We start from the raw sequence: 25409 nt of genomic DNA, 5'->3' as shown, positions 1-25409 counted from the left end.
GAAAACAGTGGTTGGAGACTGCTCCTTTTCCTCTAGTGTTGCCAACTCTTGAACCACTTTAGACGTTGTTGCTTTGGAAATGATTTCTTTGAAGACATCTTGCTTTAAAAAAAGGTCTGCAGGCCAGTTTCCATCTGTAATGGGACTTTTTTGTGTCAAAATGGCAGTAACACAGAGTCAGTGTGCTATCAGTCTTCCACTGAATGGAGCCAAGTTAGCAATTGGATTCAATTGAAGCCTGAAAGCATCTGCAGTCAGTCTAAGTTGGACAATGAAGGTTTGGAGACAGGTTTCCTCCCATCAGGTAACCTATGAAATCACATCAAAGCAGCAGGTCTCCACAACTACTTGCAATCAGTAAAATAAATAAAAAGAATAATTCAATGCACCTTCTTTTCAACAAACAAAAACCCACCTGCAGAACAAACTTCTGATCAATATATCTCTTTGCAATGCTGGGTTGGAAATCTGGATTCTCCAAGAAGCGCAGAAGAAACTCATAGACCAGCTGGAATATCAAGAAAAATTCCAATTTAAATAGGAATATGCATTTTGCAGAGGTTGTGACATAAAAGTATTAAATCAGAGCGGTTCAAATCAGAGAGTGAAACACAAGATCCTTACTTGTATGTGAGGCCATGCAGCTTCCAGAGTGGGCTCATCCTCTTCTGGGTCAAAATCCGGATTGTCACTTGGTGGGAGAACCCGGAAAATATTGGTGCAGATCTGCATGGGAAAGGGAGAGATTCATTAACTTAAAACCAAACCAAATGAAAGTCGAGGGTTTAACTTTTAAGGAGTACATGGAATACAATGCAGCAGAAGAACACAACATTATTCACACGTGTTCTTTACTTCTAAGCTTCTCACAGTGCGACCTGGATTTTCTGGCTTCTCTCAGCTTTTTATGTCTACAGGTTTTTTTCTCGTCTCCATTTTCCCACAAAGTTTTGTTGTGTTTAACCAACGATGCATTTAGTTCCCTGATACTAGCTACCTTATTCAAAATCTGTTACTATAATTGGCTTTCACTAATGCTAATTCTCACACCCCGCCTTGTTTTCTTTTATTTATTTATTTTTTTCAATCGAACATTGTAAAGTAGTGCAAATGATCATCATGTCCTCATAGTGTGACAAAGCTCTTATTGAGTTTAGGTACAGATATTTTGTATAAATATCAAACAACTGATGCTACCTGGTGAACCAAAATAAACTCTATAGTCCACTGCTGTATGGCCTGATTGGAGAGATGAGATCTTAGTGATAAGATCAGGCCAGCTAAAACAGCAGTAGAGAAAGGCATTCAGGTAGGTTTGTGTATTTTGTTGATTGTTTAACATGATTATTTTTTAACTGAAATATCATGGAATTATTCAATGAAATCCTTAATCTATCAATATAATTAAAAACCAAGTGAAGGTGCTGGCCAACACAGGGAACGTCAATGTTTTTGAACACGAAGCCTGTCTCGCTGGTCTGCCCCCTATGCAGGTGCAGGCAAGAGATGAAATGAGAGCTCAGGCTCAGAATAACAGTTAAATATTCCTTCACGGGATCAGAGTTGGAAAGCTTGTGAGTTTTATTTCCTCTACATCAATGCTGTGTGTTAAATCTACACTGCAGGTATGTTTTAATTGAAACCCTAATTTTGCCTCTTTTGTAAAATTTGCCACTTGCACAGACTACCTTGTGAGCTCTACACAGAATGATGCAGAAGTATAAATTAAGCTTTAGTCGTCTTGTCTGCACTGAATAGTGTTTGATTGGAACTTTTTTTTTGGGTAAAGGATAAGGGTATGCTTGGTTATAACGCAAGAGCAAGAAGAAGCTTTGTAGTAAAAATGAATAAAAAGGCAACCGTTTTATCCTCATTTCTTTATTCTCCATACTTGTACTTCTGCTGCCAATACAGGACAGCACCTGCAAAAAGCCGCTGCCAATTCTGCATGAGTTGCAACCCCTTATTAAAATTCTATAGCAGAGACAATCACCGGTAGACAGGTCACCGTCACCTTGTTATTTTTAGCAAGAGTAAATTTGAGAGTGACACACAGGGCAGCAGGGTGCTGGAAAAGCTACCATTATGTGATTGGATGCACACTGTCACGCTGAAGTGATAAAGACAACATCAAATTAACTATTGGCAGCTGGAAAATCCAACTGACACTAATGGGAAAGGAAGGCAGCAAAGAAATTTAAAACCAGACAGTAGCCCAAATTCTGACAAGCTCAGTAATCCACTGAAAACTTTCTATCCAAATGCAGTTATTACATTTACACAGCAAGTCGGAACATTACTGACATCTTACTAGAACATATAATTAAGGTTTGTTACACAATGCTATCAAATAACCAGATTCTACATGGATTTGAAACTACAATCTATAAGCCTTGCTCTGTTTCTGGGACTCTGTCATAGTCCCAGAAGAACTATAGTAAAGTTACAGCACTTTGATTGGTTGTGAAAACTGCAATTATGCTTACACAAGTTTTCCATTTCATACCTCAAGAGGAATGAAGAGTTGTAATTATGTAGTAATTATTGATCTACAGATTGCAAAAATGAACTGATACTGATGTTTAAAAAGAATTAAAATTCTAATGCTAATTTTTTTACAGTGCACTTCTTCCTCAATAACAACTATATCTGACCTTTTATTTATTTATTTATTTATTTTTAAGTCTTTTTGGCTTTTATAATTTTGCCACCACAAAATTAATGTCACCTTACACATAGGCATCGACCCCTGACCGATATCAGACCCATCCAAAGCAGCAGTTCTGCACAAGTGTCTTAAACTAAGATGTGCAAGATGATCCCACCCTGCTTCAATAATGTTGAGGTCCGGGCTCTGGGGAGGCCAAACATTGACTCATAGGGCTCCACTGTGTTTTTCTATCCAGGTATGCTTTTAGTGCACTGGGATCACTGTAATGCCGAGAAATGAAGCCATTGCCAACCAGATGCTTCCCAGATGGTACTGTATGTTGTATCACAGTGACCTCCTCAGTACATTATTGATTATGATTTATTTGGATTCAAGTTTCGACTTACCACTAGATAAGACCAGTTTCTCATGATTTTCAGGCCAGTTCTTGTGCAAATTGAGATACGTCAGCCTTTTGCTTTGCATCTGTGGTAGATAATTTTTGGGCCTGCCACTTCTTTTGTCCTGTACTCGTCCATTCCCCCAAAAAATTTAAAAGGAAAACCTGCACACCATGCCTATATCTGTCAAGTTTTCTGCCTGATAAACTGCATCATCTTTGGCATTTATCATTGATTCCACCAAATAAATGGCCTGTAATAAAAACAACATTTTTTTTGTGATAAGCTGCTAGTAACAAAGTGCCTAAATATATCATTTAAAATTGGTTCTTTGCCAAGTTGTCTGTTGTGTGCAGACACAAAACTTTTTCCTTGAGTTAAGTGCCCTTTTTATGCTTGAATGATTTATATTTAAGTGCTTTAAAAAAACAACAACATTCCTCTGAAAATGGTCAGGTACAAGGACTGAAAATGAGTGAATGTCCAAAATAAAAAACTAAAAAGAAAGAAAGCCCAGGGTCCTTGGAAGACAAATACAAAGAACAGAGGTTTTTTTTTTTTTTAAGCACATAGGAAAAAAGTGTTGATTATGTGTAGCAGAGATGTACATTTTCTGTGGTTATATGCCGTTTTGATTCTTGTGAATGCAGATTTTCCTTGTGATCCCTTGAGGAAAGTTATAAGGCAGGAATGCTGAGATGGACAAAATTAACAGTTTCTCTCAGAGTGAAATGATTGCTGCCAAAATTTCCATCTGTCACTGTCAAAAACCTCACTTGATGCATTTTTTATAGGTCAGCGTCTTTGTGGAAAAACATTCACTTTTTATTTCGTGCATGTGAAGCTCCCTTCCGTGACTTGCTCGGCTGTCTCAGAGTTGCCTTTGGTTTTAAAGCCCCTTAAAACATTTCTAAATAAAAAAACACAATGGACATGACCAGATTATAGTCTAAAGCTTCAAGCACATATGCCCAAGAACATGAACAAATGATGATTGCTCTTGCAACAGTACAATCTCTTTCAATTCGATTTATAGCCAAAATGTATACTTTGTTTTGTCCATGGAGCAACAGCCTGAAAGCAATCTAAATTACTCAACTTGGACAAGCAAACAAAACTCTGGACAGCCAGTAAACTCTCCACCCCACTTCTAAGAGATGAAATATTGTTGTTTATTTGTCGGCTGAATCTCAGGCCAAGTCTCTCTGAGCTTATACAGAGTTGGTGGGAGTGTCCACTGAGCATGGTAACCTTCAATAACAATGCTTAGGTTACTGTGACATCCAGATGATCCAGCTTTGATTTCATTACTATTTTAGTCTAATTTCACTATTAGCTGAAAGGAATGTATGACGTTCAATCTGGTGATGCCACAGCCCATCCCCTTCAAGGATGAATGAGCCCTTCAGCTCGCCACTGTTCCTGTACTGTGCTGGTATTTGCCTGTGTGTCCTTCCTGTTTCATTAAAAGAAGTCTGATAGTGTTGTGCAGCTGCTTCTGTGAAGATGAAAACACCACCTGGCAATTGAAACTCCTTTACATTAAGCATCTTGTGCATTCTTTAGCCAAATGCTGACAAAATATTGGTAGCCTGAAAATGTTATACTTCTTCAGTTGGAGATTCAGGTTGATTGTTCTTAGGAACAGTAAGAAACAAAAACATTCACTATCTGCCAGACCCAAAGTATCCAGTGTATTTTGGTTTCTAAGCTAAACAGGAAAAAAAAAAAAAAAAAAAAAGATTATGTTTCCCTGTTCACCGACTCATAATATGGCCTGTCAAATTTCAGAAAATAGAGAAAGATGTCCATCACTTGTTCCAAGAGGTAACATGCAAAACCATATTTGGGGTCATTTGCACAGGAACCAGAAATACTCAAATTTAATATACTGGACCCAGCAAGTTTTAGCAAAACCTAGAAAATCTAGGTAATCTGTTTTTAAGCCATCTGGAAAAGAATAACTTTCTGTTCAACAACTAGAAGTTAAAGAACGGATAGCATATCTATATTAAGTGAGGACGTGCTTCCAGCTCCTAACTACTCTGGTTTATTAAGGCTGTTGTGTTTTTAACATGTTTTAATGCTCTGTATATTGTTCTATTTAATCTGAACAAGCCCCTAAAAAAAGAAAAAAAGAAAAAAAAGGGAATGGTCACCGTTGGCCTCTCTCGGTTTTTATTACCACTATTCATTTTAATGCTCATTTTTAAAACCTTACGAGGTAACGACAGCCCAGCCCATGCAGCAGTATGTTGATGGTAAACCTTATATTGTGGATGGCCTATCTCAGCTGTTCTCCTGACTGAAGTTTGGTCCGGTTACAGCATCCTGCCATGCGATTGCTTTTGTCTCTAACCTTCAGGAAACCATCACGTTAACTTTTATCAAGTGGGAAAAAAAAGTTACCGTTCATCCTCTAGCTTCACTGTGTTTATGTTATGCTAACCATAGCTGTGTAGCTAGGCACCACATAGCACATCATTATATACCAACTAGCCCAACTGCAGCAAAACTAAAAAAGTCACTGCTGTTATTTTTGTCTTCAATTATGTCGGAAGAGAAAGCAGAGCTGTACGTTAGAATTTTTTCAGAAATCTCTCAATCAGAACATAGTATATCATGTTTGGGTAGAAACTAGTGAACCAACTTCCTGCTAACTTCTAACTCTGTTAAATGTAATAAATTCTGTTTTTGTGGATGCCTGGATGTTAAACTTAATTGTTACACCTGGTAGAGCTGCAATGCTGATCATTTTATTAAAGATGAAAGAATTTAGACAGTTTTTAACTCTCAGTGTTGCTGCAGTGTTTGCTTGACTTTGGGACCTGAAGAGGAGTTTGGACCCGGAAACGGCCAAGGACGTCAGACTTAAAGACTAGATAAAGAAGAGACTCATTCAGGTGGTGGCTTATTGTCACGTCTCCAACCTCATTCTTGCAACGAGCCAATTGGCTTCATTGTCTTTGCTGCTCCACTTCTGCACACATAAAGACCACTAAAACACTTCTCCAAAAAATAAATAAATAAATAAAAAATTCAAAGCTGAGCTGTTTACAGCCAATAGCAAATACATAAAACTTAGTGATTCTATAGTGACTCCAAATGATTAAACATGGAGGTACCCACGGTTGATCCTCAGTGCAAATACAGCAGCATCCAAAAGTAGCTTTAAATACATACAACACTACATGCATTTCCATCCATTAAAAGACACAGACGCTGTGTTATTTAGTCAAATTCACAAAAGAACACAATAATGGTGGATTAATCTGTAAGAGGAACATTACACAACATATCGCCACCTACTCAGGTTTTTCCAGCAATCCTGAATAATTAGGTACAGGCACATCACATAACCTTATACTTATACCTTCTGCATGATAATTACATGCAACACAGCACATCCAGGTGAGCAATAAACTTTCCCAAGGGGGCACAATTAGGGCTCAACTATAACAGCTACTCTTCTCAGTAGCAGTTTAATATTGACCAGAATTGAGTTCCGCTTGTAGATGTGACCCTCCACAACATCCCTTTTTCTCATGTAGCCTCTTGGGGAAATTCATTTCCACTTATTAAGTACATAAAGATTTACAGCTTCAGGTCTGACCAGATCCGAGGATGCATCACTTGTTTTTAGGTAACTTTCCAGATGCCTGTAAAATATATTATCCTATAGTAGGGTTTCTGCCAGTGTAAATTATAAGGTCCCACTGGACTCTCAAACATGACTTCGATATATTTGTATAATTTAGAAAAAATGTTACAACCTTCAAGTCAGCAGATCTATCTTGTTGCTTGTACACATGTAATGTATTTTTTTATTTTTTTATTTAAACATTCAAAAAAGGTAGAAAAAAATAAAGTTAAAAAAAACAAAAACATTTAAGGGACCCAGAAAATATGATATGGCTTAATACCATTGTGTCTATTCAGCTGAAATCAGTCCACTTATGTCTACTTCAATGAGATTAAATATGACAGATGAAGGATGAAACTTGTGCATCTGACTTCCTCATCGGTCCTCTAGCAGAAACACTGATCTGTAGACTATGCCGAAGTTGATAAGATAGATAAATGACCTCTATTAACTTTTCTTGGTTGGAGACAGATCATTGACTGAGCTGAAATCAGATGACAGCCAAATGCCCACAACATTCAAGAGTAATGAACAAGGAATAATCTGAACCACTGGTAGTAAGGTATTTAACATCTCAGAAGAGCCGTAACTTCATTGGCTATTCTTTGTCCTGATTCACACCGTCTATGTAACATATTTCACCACGCAAGCAGCAGGCATGCTTATTTAATTCCCCAAGTCACCACACAATATTGAAAAATAACTACAGTTGGACAAAACAAGACAAAATACTGTAGGAGGATGGCAAATATGGGAGGCGAGTGAGAAATTTTCACGCAGGGGAAAATGAAGCATGTGAAAGTGACGTAGGAGGAAAAAAAAAAAAGAAGCTGTTCTTAAGTGACGGTGCTGCAGCTGAAACCAGCGTAGGCTCGCTGATGATGGGAAGCTGGGTCAGTCTTAGGGTGAGCGCAGTAGCAACCAACACCTAGCAACACACAGGATGAGAGAGGGGGAGGAGGATGTGGCAAAAGTGCAAGCACTGAATGCAGTGAATGAAAAATGTAGGAGATCAAGGGAATAAAAGGGGAGTTATCTCATTTTCAGCTAAACCTGCAGTCTTTCCATATGACAAACTAATGAAAACTGTCTGACAGAGGTGAAGTAACACTAATTATAGAGCTGTCAGAAAAGGCAAAAACCACCTTTCACTCAGATGAGAAATCTTCCTGTTGTACTCCTGTGATCAAAGCAGTCCTCTCTGCAGCAGAATCACTGCCATCACTTTAAACACTCACCTCTTCATTATCATGTGACGCCAAGCATGGAGTATGCAGGAGAGCTATTATCAAACCAGTTTTCTGATAGTGCCGCTGCTATTTGTCTAACCTCTTTCAGAAGCCTGTCTGTACAGACAGCTGTGAACTAGGCTTACCCTTTAAGCTCAACCCATGTTTCTCTATTATAAGCAGCACTGACAAATGAGATTATAAAGAAATGACAATGCCAGGAGTGTTTAAAGTAACAAACCTGATAACCTGCTGGTGAGGGCAGGTTATCAGGTTGGCAGAGATCCAACCTTGAAAGAAAGCATCCCCCTTTTGTAAGAATTTATCCAATTCAAGGTTACAGTCTCATAGTCCTACAATGGCTTGTTTTTTTATTTATTTATTACATTTTCTGGTCCCTCAACTCGGTCCGGTTCCTAAAGGAGCTGAGCAGAGGTTTGTTCACCTTCTGGGTGGAGCCCAGACTTCCACACTGCAGCCTGACCACCTGTTACTTATCACCCTCATTAATAACCTACATTTATGGACCTGTTTGTGCACCCAGTCTCTGCCCGATTGTCTGTCTGGAAATCACACTTACCTATGTTACTCATGCAAACTTGTCGATTCCCTGCGCTAACTCCTTTGTCTCCCTGCTTCCTTAGGTGAAGTGTGGACCATTTACCAGAATCAGCTACCCATTTTGGTCGAGCTGGTCCACTTCTCACTTCTGCAAGCACCTTTAGCGGGTTCACCTTCTCAACTCACCTGCCTGCTCCGATGTTCTCTGCTCTTGCGGAAGAACAAAGTAGTGGCCTCTCCCTCAGGATTTCTCCCTCAGCTTTTTAATGCTTCTTTTCCACTAGCACCTACTCGTCTCAAATTAACTCAACTCTACTCTTTTTTTAGGGTTTTTCATTAAATGGTAGTACCTGGTACATTTTTGTTGCCTATTCGGCCAGGGTTCCAAGGGAGCTGAGTCAAGCTGAAAATGTTAAGTCAAAAGACTGCATACCACTGATTTGGCAAGGGACTGACCTCATTGGATGAGTCATGGGAGCAACTTCTCTACAAGAATCAAACCCGCCACATTTGAAACTCGGCATAAATAATTACGTATTCCTATTTTCAGTTTCTACTATAGAAGTATCTACTGAACAATTGTCTAGGCCATGAGCTAACTACTGTAATTTTTCACATTTGTCATGTGGGAAAAATTTGCATATTGTTGAAACTCAATTTCTTTTTCTCATAGTAAGATTTGTCAGGGATTAAATGCATACTTTAAATGTGTCGTTACACTGATAAAAAGCAGAGTTAGACTGGTCTGGCCCAGTTAAAATCAAAGTGGGCTGTATGCCTCAATGTCCTACATTGTTTTGTTGTATTTGTGCTGCATACAAATGAGGTCACGGGAACTTTGGACAGCCTTGCTATAACGACCCCACTGACAATGTAGTTGTACTCAACTGAAATGAAACACTACCGAAGCAGAGTTAAGTTAAAATGAGTTCAGGTAACCTGAACCCTCTGCACTCACACTGAATACACCTTGTGAAAAATCATGGGAAATAACTCCTCGAGTCTCCCAGAATACTGGCTCTCTCCTCCTCCGTGGTCTGCCCCAGTTCCCCAGAGTCATCTTAAAGTCATCTCTCAGTTTATATTTAAACCTGTTGATACGCTCTTCTTGACTCGTGCATTTGAGTCTACCATTAACTACTGGTCTACATGGCCCATGACATACAGGGGAGGCTGGGCGCAGCTGTCACTGATTGGTGTCTTACTAACCATGTTTCTACAAACTAAAACGCTAAACAAATTGCATCAGCGTTGACATTTACTGCTATGAAACGGTCATCACTACATTTTGATTTGAGTTGTTGTTTTTTTTGTTTTTTTAAATTGCTCTCCCCGCTTTTCATTCAAACACTTTTCACACATCATGATTGAAAAAGTGCAAAAGCATATTTTGCACGCATCGGATCAAAGCATATTTTAATGAGCAGGCAAATAACTAATAACTTGTATATAAATTATAAATTAACCACAACAGCTATTGCTTTTTAATGGCTTAATATGATTTATTATGATGACTCTAGGAGTGAAATTATAACACATTCTTTTGTTTTGTTTTTATTACTTTGAATTAATATGAAGCAATCTCTCATGCCAGGCCGAGGCAGATGGCAAAATAACCATCTAAAAAGCTTTTATTTACCACGAAACTGTGGATATTTGCCATGTGTGCATGCATATGCGTTTAGCTAGTCAACTGTGCCCTCCCTAGAGACATGGAGCAACATGGAGGCAAGACAGGTGGCGCAAAGATGGTGTTAAGCAAGTAGATCACAACTTGCCATTACTGTGAGAGCATTAAAAGTTTAACCACAAAAATCTGAAAGTCAGCGTAATATTTCTCTTTTAATGGTGAGGAAGCTTGAAGTTTGTGTGCTGTGCAGTTGTAAACAAGTTTTGCTTTTTTGGCTTCTTTTTCTGTTTTAGTTTCAAAAATAGAACAGAACATAAACTCTATGTGTTTAAAGACACATTGGGGTTTGGCAATGCATTTCATATTTCTATCAACTGAATTATGATGACAAGAAAGAAAGACACCAAAGGAAAAAGAAAATATGAAAAAGAAAAGAAAAGAAAAGGGTCACCCAGACAGAACCAGGTCACTGCACCCCAGCCACCGCAAACCTATGTCTATATTTTTGTTCTAGATCACCCACAACAGCATAAAGAGGAGTGGCCCACAGACCGGCTGTACTTCTGACACTGCCTCCATCTGACAACAGACACTCTCTGCAGGTAGAGAGGCAGTCCATGGACTGCCAATGGACTTCCCACGTGCTACTACCGCTAAACCATTAACTGAGTAATTGCACTGTTAAAAACACCTTAAGAGTTACAAATTTCACATAAATCAAACCCTAAATCAGTAGCTTTAAAGCATGACATGAACTGCTGCCCACATTAGTAAGTAGACTCCTCGACTCAGCTGTGCCTGTGCTCACGGGTATCCATCATGATGATCTGCAGTGTGGAGTGAATCACTGCAGCAGTGACTGTTGTGTTTCTAAATGCTGCACATGACTCATTACTGTACTGTGGGAGGAAATCGGGCTGCTCAGGCCACCGGCTGCAACCACAAGTCTATACCATGATAAAACCTAGTACGGTATGTCCAGCTCACTATTCTTACCTTTGAATCATACAGTGGGGCAAAAACGTATTTAGTCAGCCACCGATTGTGCAAGTTCCCCCACTTAAAATGATGACAGAGGTCAGTAATTTGCACCAGAGGTACACTTCAACTGTGAGAGACAGAATGTGAAGAAAGAAAAAAAAAATCCATGAATCCACATGGTAGGATTTGTAAAGAATTTATTCGTAAATCAGGGTGGAAAATAAGTATTTGGTCACCTCAAACATGGAAAATCTCTGGCTCTCACAGACCTGTAACGTCCTCTGTAAGAAGCTTTTCTGTCCCCCACTCGTTACCTGTATGAATGGCACCTGTTTGAACTCATCATCTGTATAAAAGACACCTGTCCACAGCCTCAAACAGTCAGACTCCAAACTCCGCCATGGCCAAGACCAAAGAGCTTTCGAAGGACACCAGGAAAAGTATTGTAGACCTGCACCAGACTGGGAAGAGTGAATCTACAATAGGCAAGCAGCTTGGTGTGAAAAAATCAACTGTGGGAGCAATCATCAGAAAATGGAAGACATACAAGACCACTGATAATCTCCCTCGATCTGGGGCTCCACGCAAGATCTCATCCCGTGGGGTCAAAATGATCATGAGAACGGTGAGCAAAGATCCCAGAACCACACGGGGGGACCTGGTGAATGACCTGCAGAGAGCTGGGACCAAAGTAACAAAGGTCACCATCAGTAACACACTACAACGGCAGGGAATCAAATCCCGCAGTGCCAGACGTGTTCCGCTGCTGAAGCCAGTGCATGTCCAGGCCCGTCTGAAGTTTGCCAGAGAGCACATGGATGATACAGCAGAGGATTGGGAGAATGTCATGTGGTCAGATGAAACCAAAGTAGAACTTTTTGGTATAAACTCAACTCGTCGTGTTTGGAGGAAGAAGAATACTGAGTTGCATCCCAAGAACACCATACCTACTGTGAAGCATGGGGGTGGAAACATCATGCTATGGGGCTGTTTTTCTGCCAAGGGGACAGGACGACTGATCCGTGTTAAGGACAGAATGAATGGGGCCATGTATCGTGAGATTCTGAGCCAGAACCTCCTTCCATCAGTGAGAACTTTGAAGATGAAACGAGGCTGGGTCTTCCAACATGACAATGATCCAAAACACACCGCCCGGGCAACAAAGGAGTGGCTCCGTAAGAAGCATTTGAAAGTCCTGGAGTGGCCTAGCCAGTCTCCAGACCTCAACCCCATAGAAAATCTGTGGCGGGAGTTGAAAGTCCGTGTTGCTCGGCGACAGCCCCAAAACATCACTGCTCTCGAGAAGATCTGCATGGAGGAATGGGCCAAAATACCAGCTACTGTGTGTGCAAACCTGGTAAAGACCTATAGTAAACGTTTGACCTCTGTTATTGCCAACAAAGGTTATGTTACAAAGTATTGAGTTGTATTTTTGTTATTGACCAAATACTTATTTTCCACCCTGATTTACGAATAAATTCTTTACAAATCCTACCATGTGGATTCATGGATTTTTTTTTTCACATTCTGTCTCTCACAGTTGGAGTGTACCTCTGGTGCAAATTACTGACCTCTGTCATCATTTTAGGTGGGGAACTTGCACAATCGGTGGCTGACTAAATACTTTTTTGCCCCACTGTATGATATTTTGAGTATTACTCTCTTATCTTTGCATGCTCCAAGTGCTGGCTCACAGGGGGTCGTGTGATTGTTCTAGTTTCTTCTAATATAGTAAGGTCTTTACAATAAAATATTAAGCACCTTGAGCTGACTGTTGGTATGTAGTGGGGCAATAAATAAAACTGAATTAAACTGAATCTCTGAGAGCAGTCACACCAGACAAGGAACAGAAGCACATATCTTATCTTAAACCCAGAGTGAAAACTAGCACATTCCAAAGAATGTTTTCATCTTCCATGACTACCAAAAAATACCTTCAGCAAGTTGGATTTAGTCTAGTGAAACTGCGCAAACTTTTGTTTTAAAATCAACTGCCCCAAAATAACAGCAACATGCTGAGACTTATGTTAGGTAGGTGATAAAGGAGCTTTGCCCTATCTAGTATATTCACACCAATCGTGACTATGTGCATAGTTTCCTCCCTGAGGACCATCTAGAACCCGGGGAGGGAACAAAACAAAAAAACAAAAAACAAACAAACTATACCATACTTACACATTTAGCAATTTATGCTGCAATTTAAATGATGCAACAAAGTTCCTGACTGCGGAAATGCAAATGTGCAAAATTAAACCCTAAAATGAGAAACACTTCTACCCTTAAAGTAAATAAAATCTGAATTCTTAAAAAACAAAGAAATGTATGGGCTGTATTCAAACATTAAGTGTTATACAGCTACCTTTTCTGTAGTTCATCACAGAAGAGGTTTGTTTATACACAGTGAGAAGTGCCGGAAGGGTTGAATGTTTGCTTTGAGGAAATCAGGGGCTGGGCTGAGACAACCCACAGGCCAGTTCTAGTCCTCGAGCCGTATTTTTCCCATATGTGTTCTACTTTAACAAACACTGCTCAACTTGTATTCAGAGGAAGGTGAAAGAGCCTGAGAGCAGGGAAGAGGAAAGGGCAGAGAGAAAGAAAACTTTAAATAAATCAAATAATATTGTGCTCTTTCTGTGTTTACAATATGGCCTTTGTGCTTAAAATGGAAAAGGGTTTTGCATGAGGACAGGAGCATGCACCTCGTGCGTTGCTGGCACGCCTGTCTAGACACAAGATCAGCCTTCATTTTTAATCCTGCTCAAGTGTACAGGATGTTACACCGGGACACAGATGAGCCATCTATTCTATTAAATAATTAGCCGGTGGGGATTAATTGCGGCTGTTGTTTAGGGAATTGCATGAGGTTGTTTGAAATGCATATGTGCAACCTCACCATGTTCGTGATCTCCGGGTATGCTGGCTCCACCAGAACGCCCCTGTTGGTCGAAACGTAATCCACAAGCTCGTTAAGTGTGGCCCTCTTGATCTCCTTGCTTTTCAGGTCAGTGACTGAGTCCAGGAAGTCAAAGAGCATGCAGCACTGTTGGAGTTTCTGGGTGAACAGTTCTTGCTGCTCTGTGGACGGGGCATCTGAAATCACACAAAAGGAGGAAATACATTGATTCACTGCTGATATAGTCTACAAAGCGTTATTTTATTCCCCATTGAAACAAGTTATAGATAAGAGTCAATTTGGGATAATGATGTAAATGGTGTGAGTTGTTTGTGTGACAGGACATCTGCCTAGGCTGATTTTTGTTCTCGGCAATTCAAAACAATACAGTATGAGTAGTACACAGCTTCTCTGCTGATCAGACGGACAATACAACAAATGTATTTGCCATGCAGAGGCAACCTAGTCATCATTATCAGATATCCCTAACTCAGCTCTGACTGTGTGAACAAAAGCTCCACCCACATGAGGCAGTGGATGAGCTGACAAAGGCCATGTATCAGATCAATTTCAAAAGAATCTTTATTTAAGTCATGCAAAGCTCTAGTAGAGTCCATGTGAGCAGTACCAGAATAAAACAGATCTACATCCTCCATGTGTATAAATATTCAATATATATGTTGCACTGATTTATTGATCACCAGAAAACTTTTGTAAATCGATTAACTTTAAGCCATATTTTTATGCAACTACTGCAACCTATGCTGACACCAGAAATCCTGAAATGAAGAGGGTTCTTATTATGTGATTCATACAGTGGCCATGAGAAGTCAAACTGACTGCAATTTAACAAAACACAGACAAATAGAAAGAAAAAAAAGAAGAAAAGAAGACCCCCCCCCCCCCCAAAAAAAAACTCTAAGAAAGGAAGAAAGAAAATAAGAATTTGGGCTGTGCGATATGACAAAAATCTCCCAATATAAGACATCTATTGTCCCGATAACGATATAAATCACAAAAATGTAAGATTTTCTGTAAATTCTGTGAATCTCGGGCAGCTCGACTTGCGTGAAGTGTTTCCAGCTGGGCGTCGTGTACCTGGAGTAGAGTGTTTTAACCGATGCATGAAACAATACATTTTTAGACATAAGTTGTAATGGCCGCAGTTTTCTTTGTGAGTATTTATTACACAGCGTGCTGCGGGGAAAAGTCTCAACAGGATCTTGAGCTTTATTCTGAAAGGTTTATGTGGAAAATAAACAAGCGGTCTGTAGTGTGGTTATATTAAATATAAGAGAAAGAGAGAACTTTAAGAAATTAATATAGCCACTACAGTGACCATTAAAACGGTGAAAAAATATTGGCGTAAAGTTTATTTTTGCTGCACTTCTAATGTGTTTCATTCAATTTCTATTGTGTTTTGTGTGCTCTTATAGAGCTTTTCCATTTGCTGTTATGTTGCTAAGTTGCAGTGCATATGCCCTCAGGGCCACTGTAATATCTTATCATATTTGATAGACAGAACAGTTGAAATAATAAATTACCAAATCATTAAAACTATAAAATTGCAGCCTTAAAACACGCAAACACATTTGTGGTCTCTCAGTCTGTTGCTACAGAATCTTTTAAACAGAATGAGCAGCCAGGATGAGAGACTGTGTTATTGAGTGATATTACATAACTGAACAGGCAATACCCCCATGAAATGGTGAGACATGTGGAGATCTCACAGTGAGGCAGAGCCAAAAAATTCACAATGACTTTGACACGTAGTGAAAATTTTCCAGCAGCGTTGACGAGGTACTTATACAACTGAACTCTGCTGGCCAGACCACTGGCTGCTGTTCAGAGTGAATTCAATATGGAAGTGTAACTGTACCAATGCTTACTTGTTAATAACGACTTTGCCTTAATGCCAATTTTCCAAAGTATCAGATCGCAAAGGATTCCATACAGAAAGGGCAGACAGAATACCAAACTGGAACAAGAAAGGTAAAAGGGCCATGATGCCCCCTGCAGCCTAAATGTGCTGTGGTTAAAATGACCCATGGATAGCTCCCATTTCCTCCCAGTGAATGGTAGACATGTGTCAGCCTGGGTGCCATCACACTGGGCAGTCATGCTAGATTTAAACACACAGTATTATCTAGGGAGTGAGGAGCACAGAGTTAAGCCTCCAAGAACGAGCAATACAGCTTATGTACAAAATAAATACGGTAAAGTACGTTTCTCAGTTTCCCCACTGCAAATATTTTATTTGTCAAGTAATGACGCGTGGGGCTATTGTACTGATATACAACAGCAGTTACCTGATGCTCCTAAGACTTAGGAAGTAAATGATACAGTACTTTCAAGAACAAAATAAAGAGTTTGCATGTCAGCTGAGTCAAAGTAATCTGGCCTGACTTAAATGACGTATGCACCACTTTATACAGAGGTGTCTGGATGTTAACCTGGAAGTAAAGACAGCTGATGACTAGAAGTGATAGCAACTTGTACAGATATGGTGTTCAGTGGTCACTAAGCCTCAAAGTACCAAACATTTTTGCTTTTTTGTTCCTTTTTGTTTGTGTACATCCACCAACAGAAAAAGAAACACTCATAGGGAAGCAACAGACTGATACTGAGGACCACTGCATTTGAGGCCAGCCAGCAAGACAACCTGCAGTGAAAATATGAGATTGGAATAATCAGGGCTAACTGGTTCCCAGCAACTGTCATTTCAGCTTAAAAGGATAGTAAATCATTGTCTTGGAGGGATTAAAAAGAAAGAAAGAACAGAAGGAAGGAAGGAAGGAAGGAAGGAAGGAAGGAAGGAAGGAAGAACACTAGCCTCTGGACTAGTGCAGACCTTTAAAGCAACTTAAAAATTATATTCACTGGGGTTGAGGCAGTTTATCTTGGATAAACAGTGTGTGTGTGTGTTCGTGTGTATGTGTGTGTGTGTGTGGGGGGGGGGGGTATCATTCAACTTGTTTCTATTGTTAATGATCACAGGGTTTGTGGGCTGTGAAGTTTTATTTCCCCCAACCAAACTGGAACATCCCAAACAAGTTTAAGAACCAGTGGGTTGAGGTTAGGTGACTGACTTCATTGTTTTTAAACTGCTTTTGGGGGTCAGTGCTTATTATTCTGAAGCAGCACACAATCATTTTTAGAGCATTTCACTGAATCTGAGCAGAAAGTACAGCTATCATCAATAAACACCAGTCACCAAGTTCCACTGGCAGCTATAATCCCTCCAGCATCACACTGCCTCCACCATGTTTCACAGATGATGGGATATGCATGGGATAATGAGCCCTTGCCTTCCTTCTCTATACGCTTCTCTTCTTCCCATCATTGCTGCAGCTTCAGTGTCACCCATACAAGTCATCCATTTATCTATCAATATGAAACAAAGGTATTTGCTAAACGCACCTCTGTTCCTTTGAGTCTAAAGTTAAACGTTCTTCAGTGCATTATTAATATTTTTCTCTCTAAAGCACAATTCATTTATGATTTTTCATGGTCATGCAGAAAATGACAAAGCTCTCTGCCACTGCTTGACGGAAACAGAAACCCTTCATTGTCTGTTTTCACATACTCAGAATATGTTTCATGTAAGAGATTGCAAAAAAAAAAATTCATCTCTTTAGAGGGAATTGTCTTTATTCTCCCAAGACCAAGGATGGCTGGGCCTACTAGATACAGTCTGACACTGTGGATGCTATCCCCAATGTGGAGCTATTTTTGCCTTTCGCATACAGATGCATTAGTGCACAAATTCCTTAGGGTGCTTACCAAGGAAGGAAATATTTCCATTAGAACCAAGGAGCCATGAACGAGAACAAAGAACATGAAAGCATCTGCGAGATCAGACAGAAATACCAAATTAATCAAGCTGCCAAAGATGCAAAGTTTAAAGCAGCAAACACTCCTTTTATTCTTAAAGATAAAACAGGACTCTTGTTGTATATCGAGTGACTTTAGTATAGCCAATGGTAGTCACTTTTTTTTTTTTTTTTAAACACTAATCCTACACAACTTTAGAAAATCACTTACACTGTCTTGATGTAATTTAAACGGCATACATGAGTCACAAAGTGAATCTGGGCTTGAAAAGAAAAACAGATATATAATTATTCCTTAGAGTCAATTTTGGTAGCTCAGTAAAAAATTCATAAATGGCTTTAACTGTGTCTCGGCTGATCTCTGCAGGCACTGAACTATTGAATCTTCTGAGTATGAATGCCTCTACTGAGTGAATTTTGATGGCTGAACAAAAAGAGCCCTGAATTATAGGTTTAACTATTCATTACTGACCTTTTTGAACATCTTCAAAAAGACAGAGGGCCTTTAAATTACAGAGAAAGGAATCATGATTACTCAGCATTACACAGCAGTTAAGAATAGATGTCATTATTTGAGAAAATACGTTTAAAAATAAATAAATAATAATATTTAAATCCAGAGATTAATTCCAAAAATATACTGATGATTGGTTTGCTGAAAACTCTAATACTGAAGTAAGACAGCATGTCATATGCTCTACATTTAGCAACACCAGACTAAATGTTGCCGACCGCTGTCATGAAGAAACCACATGTTGCACAAAACTGTTAGTAACAGTATTTTCTGGGCTCCATTTTACATTGGTCAAATTTCTTAAAGCTTCTGTAGACAGACAAATACCACAAAAAAAAAAAGAAAAGAAAACAAATCTGAAGGATTTGTCACTGTTCAAGCGTTTTTGAGCATCAGACTTAGAGAAACAAAGCAAGTTTGGTCAGGAATGTGTCATTGTTATTAACAAACTCTACAATTACATCAGTTTTTGCAGTAGTAGTATTATTTGCAGAAGTATTTGCAGCAGTGACTTTCTTAAAAGCAGCAGTTTTGGATTGTGACCAGTGTAATGTATTTTCAGTATCATCTTAAAGACACTTAAATGTTTTGCATGAACAACTCAGGCTGTTTCACAGAAACACTGTGCACTGTGGAAGAAGAATAAAGACCAGATTTGATGACAAAACAGGAAATATGATCTCAGCTCCACAACCACACAACTGCAGAGTCTAAACACGGCATGAATTATTCAATTACCCACGAACAGATGAGCCACAAATTAAAGAAGAAAAAAAAAAACTTAATGAAGAAACACTAGAAATGAACATGCTACCATATGGAGTAGAGGTGTTCACTGAATAGCTTGACAAGAATGAAAAGTCATAAAAAAAATATTCCAAATAGTGCCCACGTTTTACTTTTAATGTCAAAAACCTTCTCCACTATGCACATAGACTAAACATGTTTAGACCTTTTGCATTCATAACATTAAACTTAACTGTCCTTTTACCAAAAAACAAAAAAGACACCATAAAATGTTAGGGTGTGCGTGCACAGAGAGTCAACACACAGTCATGGTTTTACAGAAAGCTATGGTAAAAGGAGATGAAGAGCTGAAGTGGAAGCATTGTACAATTAATTGCACAGATTGTACAAGTTCAATATTCAATAAGAGAAGCATCCGTTCCAGCAGAGTACATAATTACATGCACCCAGTGATTTATGAGCATGAGGGCTCTCATTAATATGCACACAGGGCAAATATCTTGTGTTCCCTCATATCCACAGAAACTAAACCAGCCCACACCAATCAAAAGCACGCACGAACTAAGCCCCTGCATCCAGCAGGATATCTGGGTCCACATTAGTTTGCAATTTTTTTCCTGCTTCAATTAGTGTGGATTTGTGTTAACTACATCCAAGGTACGCTACACCCCACCTCTGGTAATATGATCCAAATATATCTATAACTTCTCAGGGAACCTGCTAAACAATAAACAAACAATGTCAATAACATCACCTTCCTTGTGGGGGGCCAACCTGTTTAAATTATGTTCAACTATCAAACCACTTTCATAATCCTGTAGGTTAGAGCTGAATAGAACATGTCAGTTGGGTCTTCATTTGGAGTTTCGGTGAAAGAGGACAACAATTTAAACACGAGGACTATTGTCAAAACCTAATCATTCAGATTGAATTAGTTTAATTGCCCCACCCTGCAGGAAGTTGTTAAGATGTTTACAGATAAGAAATGATGATGGGTATCAGTTTGTCCAAGGCCCTTGGTTGCACACAACAGCTCTCCAGTGACCACCTATTAGATATGAGAAGACCTGATTTATCACAAAGGCAAATCCTGCTTAAATATGGTCATGATATCCAAGGATCTCTGAGCAGAGCACCTAAAAGTAAAATTCTGCTATCACTTCTTAGGATTAATCAATGCGAAAACATTTTTGAACCAAAGTTGGAACTCATCAGCCAAATTCAGTCCTACGTAGGTCAGCCTCTGATATTAGCCAGACACAAAAGACTGCGCAAATCTTGATGCCAACTGCAACATGCAGGATGGCTGGTTTTATCACAGTGGGCAGTTTTCACAGAATTTTAAAATATCATCTGAATATCATTGATGCTGGAACACAAAGAAACAATGTACTGAGATTACTGCAGTTACACAATCAGTTTCCATTTTAGCATCCCGTGTTTCATTGCCCCAATGAGTGTTTTGTTGTGCCCTTGATGAACAGTGCTCTGCAACAAAGGGCAACAGTCCAACGGGAAAGCACAAAAGCAGTATTCAGAGGGAACAAACAGGGAGGATTTTGGCATTGGATATAAAGTTAAAATAGAATCTAACACTATTGAAGGTGATTTTATTAACAACACGCTGCTGACATAGCTATAAAAAGCTGTAACAGCTGAACTCAAGTGTTTAACCTCTATTTACATTTTGATGAATACCACTGTGCAGCTACAGCACTTAGTGTCCTCTCTCAAATCCCCCCCAAAAAAGAACTTAGTGCCTCACAGTACTCTCATGCACACTATGAGGGAATGCATCACGTCCCTGCTTTGATATTAAGGCTTGCGTAGTGGTTTATTCAGGCTCAGTGTTTGGCTCTAAACAGCCAAACCATTAACTAATAACTTAAATAAATAAAGGTTAGGTTTCCCTTTCTTCTGGGATAAAGATGTTTAATTATGCTGTGGAAATGTTATGAAGCTGATGATGAACAGCCTGAGATGGGGAACTTCAACAATGTATTTTTTTCATTAGCAAAGCCCAACTGAGTTAGGAAGAAAGACAGAAAGAACGTATCATCACTCCTGCAACACGTTGAAGAACAAGAAACACACATGGCAATGGCAGTGAGCGAAAAACGCTCTCAGCTGTGGTTACACTTGTCAAAATTTGATACAATATTTGTAGTGCAAAAAATGCAAAACAGGCCAACACATCTAATCTGAGGAAACAAGGTCAAACACAAAACATCTAAAAGCTGAAGAGTAGGAAAACATCTCTGTCCCTAGTTTCTCCAAATCTTTGTACATTTCCTCAGATCCATTTAAACAGTTTCAGCCACTTCCCTTCAGGAATTTCCTGACATATGTGAGTCCTCATTAATGCTATGATTTTGATTCCTTATATTGAGATGATGATTGTTATTCTGTCACTGATAGGTTCAAAAACTGGCAAAAGAGTAGCCTGAAAGGCACAGCAGGTATCCACGGTGCTGAACAGGCTGGTTCACTTTAGTTGTGCTATGTCGACATGGCATGTAGGTGCATTTCTAGGTAGGGTTATACCATAGAGTTTAGAGGGGTCTGCAGTTACAATGCAGCAACGACAGATTTCTCACTGAAGCATAACACCCCAAAAGATGTTGAACCCATGCATGATGATGACTTTTAGTGAGACATCAAACAGATATCACACTTATTTCATGGTGCTGGTTAACATTTTAACTTTGCATTTTCACTAGCATTAGTAATTTAAGGTCTCATAGTGGTTTCGCCACCAACCCCTGATGGTAAAGGCCCACCCCTCTTTTCACACCTTGGCTGTTAATGATGAAACATTAATAGTAGGTCAAGGGCTATCTCCAAAGGGGACACATCCACTAGAGTTTAAATACCTGGGACTGTCCACCTTACGTTTTTAGAAAAAAAAGGAGCCTCTTTGATGAGAGGTGAAATGTCTTTACAAACCTAAAGAAGCCGATTACATTTCTTTTTCAACCACTTGAGATGAGCATTTATTTTATTTTATTTTTATTTTTTTTTTACACGGACTGAAATGAGATTTCTTGCTAGAATACTGTTTATGTTAAACAAACACATTACACAACATGTATGTCTGAAACCTTAGTATGTGATCATGCTGCTTAATATTATAGCATTCAAATAATGTGGCAGTGACGTCAATGTCAGAGACATTGTAGAAAGCAACCAAACAGCTGGTGCAGTTTGCAAGATGTAAATATGTAACAAAAATATTTCAATTGAGACTTGGACTAATTTTGTATCATAAAATTTAGAGCTAATTACTTCAAAATTAGTAATGGTACTGTTGGGTACTTAAATCCATGTTTAGGTACCAGTTCAGAAATGGAAACTACCCAACACAAGTCAGCATATCTCACTAGACACAACTGTGACAAACACGTGCACAATTTAAAACAAAACAAAAAAAAATTAATGGACTTAAACATTAAAAAAAACCAAAAAAAAAAACATTTGATTATTAATCATTTATCTATTATTTGTGGTAGGCTGGGGGTACAGTATTTGTCAGTAAGATGATGTAATTCATTTTTAAGGCCAACATACAGGAAAAAGACCAAAATTTAAACCTTACTCTTGCCCAGTGGTCCAGACTGAACATATGAGCGGGGCAGTTCTGTGCCCCAGGCAGCATGTGTGACAGGCACACTATAAGGACACATCGCCATTGTCAACATGGAACAATCATCATGATGGTACAAACACTGGGAGTCCCCAAATATATTTACATCAACTCCTTAAGAACCCTTTACACTAATACTTGGGCTTTTGATGCCCATCAACACTTCACAGAAATAAAGCTTAGTGGAAAGACACCAAAACAAACTGAGGCAAGGCATGCAGGTCAGGTGACCTCTGAAGTGACAGATTAGTCCTCAAGTTCTATCCTGAGACCCTAGATGTGAAATTATCTTGGCAATGCTCCAGAAGCCCATTTGAACCTAGACATAGGTTTTTTTTGTTGTTGTTGTTTTTTTTTAAAAAAAAACAAACATACAAATTAATATTTTTCCCCAGCAGTCCATGTCTTACAGCTTAACATTTGATGATAAAGTTATTTTTAGTTAAATAAAGAAGGGGGGAAAAAAAATCTTCTTAGGATTAAGACTGGTGTGGTAAAATTACCAATTGATAACACAAACTGAACTGACATAACCTTTAGGCCCCTGAAAGCTCTCTGCCAATCCAGCTAGAGAATGTTCTGTACTCCATGTAACCTGGGACGCTCCACCAAAAAAGACATCTCACTTATATGAGTAGTAATAATAATTTCTACTCATGCATATTTCATTTTACATGGGATGCTTTCTGGGGGTTGAGACTGCTTTAAAAAAAAAAAAAAATCCTCCTTTCATGACAGGTTTTGAAAGAATTTCAGTCTAAGAATTGTTCAGAGAACCAGCTAATAATTCACAGTGGGAAGAGACAGTAAAAGCTTTTGAGTCTGCACATCTGCAGGTGCTCATTTATAATGAGCCCAGCATTAACTTTTACTGCTTAGGACTGCATTCCTGCCCATTATACAAGTACACAGTCTTTACAATGAAGATAAAATAAAGGGAAAGACATAAGAAGGCCTTCTATTCAATACACTAAAATATATTACTTTGAGTTTCATTTGCTTGAACATGTGCAGAATGTGAAATATGTGGGGAGGGGAAAACAAAAAACAAAGACCAAAGAACAGAAGTGAGAGTTAACTGAAGTCTGTTAATGCATGACAGGAGTGATGCCAGGTAGGTCACACTGCTGTTGCTGAACTGGTTGGATAGGATAGTACTGTACTGAAAGTACAATGCGATTTAAGAACAAGCCACCACATTTGTTTAGACTGCACATTAACATAATGTGGGCATAAATATGACCTCATGGCAGCCACAAGGCAGCTGAAGGAATCTCAGGAATAGTTTTAACTTAAACTACAAACCACAAACATGAGTAATGCAGAAAAATTTATCCTCACACTATTAATGTTTTTTTCTGCAAGTACATAAGGAGGGCTGAAATTTGGTGCATTTTAATTCAAAGCATTTTTGATTCCTCATAATTTCATAAATTCAGCAGGTGAGGGTGAGGTAGGAAATTTTCACAGGACACCTGCAGAAAAAAGACCTGTAGTATTGTTTTTTTGAACAACAGGTGGATAGTAGCTACTTGTTAAATAAGCATGTTTTCCTATGTGTGATTAATTGGATTTTACAGACCGTGCCTGAAAGAACTCAATAATAAACAAAGTAAACAAACAAACAAACAAGAAAGCCTCTTCTCTTAAAAACAAAAACAAAACAAACCCCTGCACTACAGTTTAGGGTTTGCAGAATTGCATCTGAACAAACAACAAAACATCTGGAACGATGGCCTTCCCACAGATGAGATCAAAGTGGAGATGCCTGCCCATGTGTCACAGGACCACATTTGATGAAAACCAAGCACAGCATATCAGCACAAATACCTCATACCAACTATCAGCATGGAGGTAGAAGGGTGATGCTTTGGGCTTGTTTTTCCAGCTACAGGACCTGGTCACCTTGCAGTCACAGAGTTGACCATGAACTCCCCTGTGTACCAAACTATTCTACTATAAGGAGTAGGAGATCTGTTGATCTGTTTGACAACTAAAACTTGGCTGAAACTGGCTCAAATAACAGAAGCCTGGTCCCAGGCAGCAAATCTACAAAAGAATGGCCAAATCATTTTCCGTATAACTACGTTATTGTTGCTAAAGGACGTTCTACAAGCAACTGAATCATGAGATAATTGGTTTTTGACAGGACTGCATAGAGTACAGTGAGAACTTTTTCACAACTGTATACATTTATTTAATTTGCAGTACAAGTCAACATTTATCATTCTTCATTTAGAAGCAAAGTAGAATTGTGGTTTGTTAAAGTATGAACCATTTTGTTCTTTTTCAAATAATAAGCACTTTGTTAGATTTCACTTTGCGGTTTGCTAGAAGGGTGGATTTGTGTGTACTGTGATCAAAGAGAAAGAGGGAAAAAGCAACATGCCTCAGAGTCAAAGGAATGGATAATGGTGCAAATCTAGCCACCAGGGTAAGCTTTATTCATTATATACTAATGATTTTCACTCAGTGTGCTGTATTAAGGAAAATGACCTTGGGAAAGTCACATGATAAGTAAGTAGATGTGAAGTTTCCCCCTTTTAGTAATTACGGTCCAAACAAAGTCTCTAATAAAAAAGTACAATATACTGGCATAAGTGATCAAACACTAAAGTGTAATCAAGCATTATATTAATAGGGCAAGCAATCAGAACAGCACAGGAAGCTGAATGCTCTGTCAC

General features: G+C 38.9%; 1 protein-coding gene across 1 annotated transcript in view; it reads right to left on the bottom strand.

Annotated features, from left to right (window-relative positions):
- ppp2r5a (protein phosphatase 2, regulatory subunit B', alpha isoform) overlaps positions 1–25409 on the bottom strand; it is a 57590-nt gene that overhangs the window by 17099 nt on the left and 15082 nt on the right. The window contains exons 2-4 of the mRNA XM_026143355.1: positions 13989–14185; positions 625–726; positions 416–508 (exon numbers count right to left, since the gene is read on the bottom strand). Of these exons, the coding sequence (XP_025999140.1) occupies positions 416–508; positions 625–726; positions 13989–14185 (392 nt within the window). The remainder of the gene's footprint in view (positions 1–415; positions 509–624; positions 727–13988; positions 14186–25409) is intronic.

Source organism: Astatotilapia calliptera, chromosome 15, assembly GCF_900246225.1.
Source record: "Astatotilapia calliptera chromosome 15, fAstCal1.2, whole genome shotgun sequence".
Classification (NCBI taxonomy): Eukaryota; Metazoa; Chordata; class Actinopteri; order Cichliformes; family Cichlidae; genus Astatotilapia; species Astatotilapia calliptera.
The sequence above is the reverse complement of the archived record's forward strand: the minus strand, read 5'-3'. Positions and strand labels throughout refer to the sequence as shown.